Source organism: Oncorhynchus keta, chromosome 27, assembly GCF_023373465.1.
Source record: "Oncorhynchus keta strain PuntledgeMale-10-30-2019 chromosome 27, Oket_V2, whole genome shotgun sequence".
NCBI classification, from domain to species: Eukaryota; Metazoa; Chordata; class Actinopteri; order Salmoniformes; family Salmonidae; genus Oncorhynchus; species Oncorhynchus keta.
Genome location: NC_068447.1, coordinates 28027959 through 28036471, shown reverse-complemented (window position 1 = coordinate 28036471; position 8513 = coordinate 28027959). Strand labels below are relative to the sequence as shown.

General features: G+C 39.4%; 1 protein-coding gene across 2 annotated transcripts in view; it reads left to right on the top strand.

Moving 5' to 3' along the window:
• The first annotated feature begins 440 nt into the window (after positions 1-440).
• LOC118359704 (inosine-5'-monophosphate dehydrogenase 2-like) overlaps positions 441-8513 on the top strand; it is a 31709-nt gene continuing 23636 nt past the window's right edge. The window contains exons 1-3 of one of the 2 annotated variants that reach the window (XM_052482105.1): positions 441-940; positions 4557-4605; positions 4947-5048. In XM_052482105.1, the coding sequence (XP_052338065.1) occupies positions 606-940; positions 4557-4605; positions 4947-5048 (486 nt within the window). In that variant the 5' untranslated portion in view covers positions 441-605. The remainder of the gene's footprint in view (positions 941-4556; positions 4606-4946; positions 5049-8513) is intronic. The other variant, XM_035738329.2, reaches the window with a different exon arrangement.

Sequence of the window (8513 nt, the reverse complement as noted above, 5' to 3'; positions counted from 1 at the left end):
GGTCATTTTTGGGGGAAGCCTGGCTTCCCTTGGCATCCACGAATACACGCCACTGTTTATTGGAGCCGTCATTTGTCACTTGTTTAAGTGTGCTTTAAACAATGTAAAATTGTTGATTGCTAGGCATACAAATAATGTTATTTCTTGATACATTTGAAACGAGGTATAGTTGTGGCCACAACCAGATTAGTTTGTAAAACTCGCCGGAACGCATTGCTTGACTGCCGTGAGAGTAATATGCTGAGGCTGTGTCCATCGTACCGTTTAATAATCAATGACTGGCATTCATTCTTGCACCATGCGATCAATTATCAGTTCTAAACATATATGTTTAGATCTATTTTCACTTGCGCACATGATACACGAAGCACGTCTTTGGAGCCAATAAACCGGAGGAGCGCGTATTAATCTTGCTGTAGAATTCATTGCCGCCTGCAGGTCAAACGAACGAATAAAATGAACTAGTCGCTCTGAAAAAAAATGAATCATGACTCGAGTCAGTAAAAAGAGTCTTTCAAAAAGAACGAATCGTTCGCAAACTGCACATCACGAACACGTGTGCGACCGGAGCTACCGCCAGACAGGGCAGAAGCCTGATAACATTAATGGTCGAGGAATATAAAGGGCATTTCGGTTTATTTTCAACTGTTGTGAATGCATTACATGTCATTTTTACAGACTTGACTATAACAAGGCGCGCGGGGGATGGTCGCACCACGCCACAGCTGACTGACAGATCGCCAATCGGAACTAGGAGTGAAACGAAGAAAGTTCTCGGTCTCGTGGGTCGTTGTATGTTTAGCATCAAAGTGACTGATCAAACACTAAATAGATTGTGTATCATGGCTGACTACTTGATCAGTGGACAGACTGGTTACGTGCCCGATGATGGACCGAGCGGGCAGCAACTCTTCAACTGCGGGGACGGCCTTACGTACAAGTAATTATTGGGATTTGGCAGTCGCATTTTTTAAAACATCTATGGTCGCATGGCTCCTTGATTAAATCTAGTTTCGCTGACAGCTATTTGTAGTTGGCTAATAACCAGAGCAAGCCCTATATTAAGTCTTAAACACATGACATTATTATTTGCTCATGCAGGGGCTTTGAGTCATTGCAGTACACGCAGTAAATTAATTCTTTCTACATGGGTCTGCCGAGGTTTCCTGGCTCAACTCGTGCTTTCAGGTGACATCGAGTTGCGTAACAATTTGACTTTGGGAACTGATGCAAATCTACCAACATAATGAAGTAGCTAGCTGGGTATTTGATTAGTTTCTGGATAATCCTGGCTATTCAGTTATTAATGATTTGGACGTTCCTCTATTGTAGTACACTACATGACCAAAAGTATGTGGACACCTGCTTGTTGAACATCTCATTCCAATATCATGGGAAATAATATGGAGTTGGGCCCCTTTTCCTGATATAACAGCCTCCACTCTTCTGGGAAGGCTTTCTACTAGATGTTGGAACATTGCTGCGGGGACTTGCTTCCATTCAGCCACAAGCATTAGTGAGGTCGGGCACTGATGTTGGTTGATTAGGCCTGGCTCGCAGTCGGCGTTCCAATTCATCCCAAAAGTGATTGATGGGGTTGAGGTCAGGGCTCTGCAGGCCAGTCAAGTTCCCCTACACCGATCTCAACAAACCATTTCTGTATGAACCGTGCTTTGTGCTTGGGGGCATTGTCATACTGAAACAGGAAATGGCCTTCCCCAAACTTTTGCCACAAAGTTGGAAGCACAGAATCGTCTAGAATGTCATTGTATTCTGTAGCGTTAAGATTTCCCTTCATCGAACTAAGGGGCCGAGTCTGAACTATGGAAAAACAGCCCCAGACCATTATTCCTCATTATAGTTGGCAATATGCATTGGTAGCATATAGCGTTCTCATAGCATCTGTCAAACCCACATTTGTCCATTGGACTGCCAGATGGTAAAGCATGATTCATCACTCCAGAGAAAGCATTTCCACTGTTCCAGAGTCCAATGGCGGCAAGCTTTACACCACTCCAGCCGACGCTTGGCATTGCTCCCGACAAACAGTTATTGTGCTGATGTTGGTTCCAGCGGTAATTTGGAACTCTGTAGTGAGTGTTGCAACCAAGGACAGGCGATTTTTATATACAGTGCCTTGCGAAAGTATTCGGCCCCCTTGAACTTTGCGACCTTTTGCCACATTTCAGGCTTCAAACATAAAGATATAAAACTGTATTTTTTTGTGAAGAATCAACAACAAGTGGGACACAATCATGAAGTGGAACAAATCAAAAACTGAAAAATTGGGCGTGCAAAATTATTCAGCCCCCTTAAGTTAATACTTTGTAGCGCCACCTTTTGCTGCGATTACAGCTGTAAGTCGCTTGGGGTATGTCTCTATCAGTTTTGCACATCGAGAGACTGACATTTTTTCCCATTCCTCCTTGCAAAACAGCTCGAACTCAGTGAGGTTGGATGGAGAACATTTGTGAACAGCAGTTTTCAGTTCTTTCCACAGATTATTGATTGGATTCAGGTCTGGACTTTGACTTGGCCATTCTAACACCTGGATATGTTTATTGTTGAACCATTCCATTGTAGATTTTGCTTTGTGTTTTGGATCATTGTCTTGTTGGAAGACAAATCTCCGTCCCAGTCTCAGGTCTTTTGCAGACTCCATCAGGTTTTCTTCCAGAATGGTCCTGTATTTGGCTCCATCCATCTTCCCATCAATTTTAACCATCTTCCCTGTCCCTGCTGAAGAAAAGCAGGCCCAAACCATGATGCTGCCACCACCATGTTTGACAGTGGGGATGGTGTGTTCAGGGTGATGAGCTGTGTTGCTTTTACGCCAAACAACGTTTTGCATTGTTGCCAAAAAGTTCAATTTTGGTTTCATCTGACCAGAGCACCTTCTTCCACATGTTTGGTGTGTCTCCCAGGTGGCTTGTGGCAAACTTTAAACAACACTTTTTATGGATATCTTTAAGAAATGGCTTTCTTCTTGCCACTCTTCCATAAAGGCCAGATTTGTGCAATATACAACTGATTGTTGTCCTATGGACAGAGTCTCACACCTCAGCTGTAGATCTCTGCAGTTCATCCAGAGTGATCATGGGCCTCTTGGCTGCATCTCTGATCAGTCTTCTCCTTGTATGAGCTGAAAGTTTAGAGGGACGGCCAGGTCTTGGGAAATCTTTTTGTATCCAAATCCGGCTTTAAACTTCTTCACAACAGTATCTCAGACCTGCCTGGTGTGTTCCTTGTTCTTCATGATGCTCTCTGCGCTTTTAACGGACCTCTGAGACTATCACAGTGCAGGTGCATTTATACGGAGACTTGATTACACACAGGTGGATTGTATTTATCATCATTAGTCATTAAGGTCAACATTGGATCATTCAGAGATCCTCACTGAACTTCTTGAGAGTTTGCTGCACTGAAAGTAAAGGGGCTGAATAATTTTGCACGCCCAATTTTTCAGTTTTTGATTTGTTAAAAAAGTTTGAAATATCCAATAAATGTCGTTCCACTTCATGATTGTGTCCCACTTGTTGTTGATTCTTCACAAAAAAATACAGTTTTATATCTTTATGTTTGAAGCCTGAAATGTGGCAAAAGGTCGCAAAGTTCAATGGGGCCGAATACTTTCGCAAGGCACTGTATATATATATATGTTTTTTTTACTGGCTTCAGGACTGAGCGGTTCCGTTCTGTGAGCTTGTGTAGTCTACCACTTCGTGGCTGAGCCGTTGTTGCTCCTAGACATTTCCACTTCACAATAACAGTTGACCGGGGCATCTCTAACAGGGCAGAAATTTGACAAACTGACTTGTGTGACGATGTTTGACAAGAATGTAATTATGACACCCTGGAGGCACCATCATGTCAATTGGAATGCCACGAACAATAAGTAGTTGTTAGGTAGAAATGTAGCCTATTTCGCAGTCAGTCAGCCACTGTCTGCTACAGTGCCTTATCTCTTGTCTGCTCTTTCAGTGAAGTTACCACATCTCATTCTGCTAATTCCTTGCTTAATATAGGCTTAATCTCCTAGAAGCATGGGTCACACATTGACTATTAGGTGTTTATAGTACCAGTATACACCAAAATGAAGATGCAAGTGGAACAGCATGCTTTAAAAACTCAACTAGTTAGTACAAGACACACAGTACGCTTGGAAACCTCTCAGGACCTTTAGGAATGTGTTGACCATCAACACTAATGTGTAATAACACAGGACTCTGTTGCCTGCTCATCACATGCATGCACACCACGTATCATACACCCAACTTCTCAGAAAAATTATCCACTTGAAGTTCCAGATATCTCAGATGATCAAATACTGAGCTTGTGGTACCATTTTTTTTACGGCCTCTGTCAATGAAAAGAAAATAGCATATGAATATGACTGAAGATGGAAATTAAGCTTTGGCCTCCCCCTGTGTGATTTCGAAACACCTTGCAGTACATTATGTGTGAAATTGCACACGTGTGTGAATGTCATTGATCGATTGTATGCAGCATGTGAGGCCCTGCTCTCCTCATACCCCTTCTCTTTCACTCAATCACAGTGACTTCCTGATTCTCCCAGGGTATATTGACTTCACATCGGAACAGGTGGTGAGTAGAACCCTTGTTCTTCAAGACAATAGGGCTTCTGTCCCTCCATGACCAGGGTCGAATTCATTAGTGCACACTAGCAAAACAATTTGCAACAGAAGACAAAGCATTTCTTATTGGACAATTTTCAGGTAGTCCCTGCCTCTTTCAATCTGTTTTCTTCTGTTTGGCGCCTGTAAATACAACCCAGCGTTTCATTTAGGAAGGAAGAACTTCCCATTGTAACCTTGATTTGTAGCAGAGTCTTATTCATTAGGCATACCCCCTAAAAGTAGTTTGTTACTACAATACGTTTTTGTTACAGGTATTCACTTGTAGGAACTGGTTTGTTTCCTCTGCAGGATTTGACTTCAGCCCTGACAAAACAGATCACCATGAAAACGCCTTTTGTATCCTCCCCTATGGACACAGTCACAGAGTCAGCGCTGGCAATTGCCATGGCAGTAAGTCTGGTTTAAACACGCACACACTTTGGCATAGCAATGTAATTGAAGACTTTAGTTAAAAGTAGACTCTGCAATTCACAAAGTAAACAGCCGTATCGGGTCAACTTACGTAAAAACTAAGAGCTTGAAACGTGAGGCTAATCTTCGCACTTGTTGTCATGCAACTACCAAAGAGGCAAGAAGGAATTCAAGAAGGATCATCACATAATTGGCATATATATTACTCTTACTGAATTTCCACGTGGTTGAGGATATAGGAGATCTAATCAAAGCCTACTAGCTGATAAAATGTTTATAACTAGGACAGAAGAATTTATAAGACTTTTTCCAACATAAAATAGGTACAGCAGATTCCCTTATTGTGTGGGACACTTTTAAATGTGCCTTTTTAGAGGCCATGCAATTCACTACTTATCTGTAAAACAAAAGCAATTTAGATAACACAAGTCCATATTAACAAAGTAAATTGAAGGACTAACAGTACAGATAGAAATAAAAAACTGTACCATAGAGGCACAGAATAAGTTAGAGGAAAAACAAAAAGAAATGGAGGAACTTATTCAAGAAAGATCCAGTGTAATATATTATAAAAATTAAGGGAACTGGATGGAATGTGGGGAAAAATGTGCCAAATCCTTTTTCAATCTTCAACATAGAAATGCTTCTCGTGGAAATTTCCTGTATTACCAAATCATGAGAGCAAACTCCACACAAGTCAGAGTGATATCATAAAGTCCATATTTAATTATATGAGCTTCACCATAGCCCTGTGACTCAAATCAATTCAGGGTCTATAAATGAATTCTCAGAGTGCTTACAAAACAGTTCTTAGTATCATTTATAGCCAAGACACACCCATCTCAACTCACATGACGAATAACAGATCTTAGGAACATTACACAAATAACCTTTTACTTGAAAGAGGAGTATCCCATAGCTAGATAGCATTAGCTATAAATTATTGTTCAGTTTGGTCTCATAAACAAAGTTCTTAACTCGTTCTTGGTACCACTTAGGACCAAAACATTACCTCATCCAATGGCATATGTCAATTCTAGATACTTCCATCTCAAATACACCCCCTCCTGGACAAGATCAGAAAAGACAGTGAGCCTCCTAGGCCATATACTAGATCAAGATGAGGGCAACCTCAGAGGGGACATGTAATAGTTACAGACACATTCCCATAAGAAGACAAGCCTGACCTCTCCTCTCTGGGCCCCTAGTGACTAAGCCATAGCAGAGAAGGGATAACTGCAAACTGCCAACAGTATTATCCAAAAGAAGACATTCTAATGACATATCTCACATAAGCATTATTATATTGATAAAACATCTTATTTATGAATGTTACCTAACTAATTCTGATTCATCCCTAACATGCTACCAAAAAAATGTATTGAAACTTGTTTCAAATGATGGGAGTCACGCATGATTCACAGAATTATATTTTGAAAGAGGAAGTAAAGTACTTTAAGAATATGTTTTAGTTTGACTCCTCCATCTCCACTAACCAAAGCTAATTGTGTACATGTTTTTCCTATTAATAATGTAAAATTAGCATCTGTACAGAAAGACTCAGGTGAAGGCCAAATTACAGAGGAGGAACGTCTTGGTGCAATTAAAGCCTTTAAGTCTGGGAAAACTCCAGGTCTGGATAAGGTCTGATTTCATTATTACTGAAACTGGATCCAATTGGTATATATAAAGATCCACTCCATTCAAAAAAATTGGAGGCCTCTTTCACTTCAGTGTTGTGATGCAAAAATTCGAACTAAATGCTTGGCGCATAGAATTTAAAAAGGTATTGTCAGATAGACGATACATTGGAGATAATATAAGACAAGTACTGGAAACAATAGAACCCTATGAAATATCAGGGAAACCAGGCCTGGTTTTCATAGCTGACTTTGAAAAGGCTTTTGATAAAGTACAACTGGAGTTTATATTTAAATGCCTGGAATATTTGAATTGTGGAGTATCTCTTATAAAATGGGTTAAAAATATGTATAGTAACCCTAGGTGTAAAATAGTAAATAATGGCTACATCAAGTTTTAAACTGTTAACGAGTAAAACAAGGTTGTCCACTATCTACATATCTATTTATTATTGCCATTGAAATGTTGGCTGTTAAAATAAGACCCAACAATGATATAAAGGGATTAGAAATCTGTGGCTTAAAAACAAAGGTGTCATTGTAGGCTGATGATTCATGTTTTTTTTAAAACCACAATTAGAATTCCTCCACAGCCTCATAGCGGATCTACATACTTTGGCTAACCTCTCTGGACTAAATCCAAATTATGATAAGTGTACTATATTACATATTGGATCACTAAAAATGCAACTTTTACATTACCGTGTAGTTTACCAATAAAATGGTCTGACGGAGATGTGGACATACTCGGTATATAAATCTCGAAATAAATAAATTCTCACTCAATTTTTTTTATAGAAAGCAGCAAAAATAGATAATAATAATATATGCCATTTAGCGGACACTTTTATCCAAAGATAAGATCTTGCTACCACGCAAAGGAAAATACCTGTCTATTTGTGGAAAAATCACTCTAATTAATTCTTTAGCCATATCACAGTTGACCTATTTGCTTATGGTTTTGCCTACACCTAGTGACCTGCTTTTTAAATGATATGAACAAAAAATATTCAATTTTATTTGGAATGGCAAGCCAGACAAAATGAAAAGGGCCTATTTATATAACGAATATGAATTCGGAAGGGAAGAAATGATTAAATATTAAAGCATTAGATCTATCACTAAAGGCATCAGTCATACAAAAGTTATACTTAAATCCAAACGGGTTCTCGAGCTGTGCCATATATAAATTGCAAAGTAGTTGGGAAGAGATTTCCGATGTACCCATTCCAAGGCACCTGGTTTATGAATTGAAACGCAAAACAACGCCCGATCCAAAACTTAAAATGTTTCAATTTAAATTATTATATAAAATTCTTGTAACCAATATAATGTTATATATATGGGGGATACAATCTTCCCAGCTCTGCAGATTTTGCTATGAGGAGGCAGTCATTAGATCATTTATTTTTGTACTGTCCATATGTACCTCATTTTTGGTCACAGGTCCAGGAATGGCTGAAGAATTGCAACATTTGCCTAGAACTAAGTCATAGTCAATCAATAATATAATTATTTTAGCAAAAATGTTAATATTTAATTTACAGTCTGTAGAAGCTATGAGAATAGAAAGGTTCAGTACTTTTGTGAGGCATCACAGCACAGTTGAAAAACATTTGGAAAATGGATGACGTTAAGAGATAGATGGGAGGGGTTGAATGGAGCTGAAGGGTGGGACTAATAACAAGACAACAAATGTAAAACATACGGGTCTGTAAAATGTATATAGGATCAGAAATTTTGTGAAATAGCACAGTTACAAATAGAAATCAAACTGGGTGGACATCAGACCGAGGAAGAACAA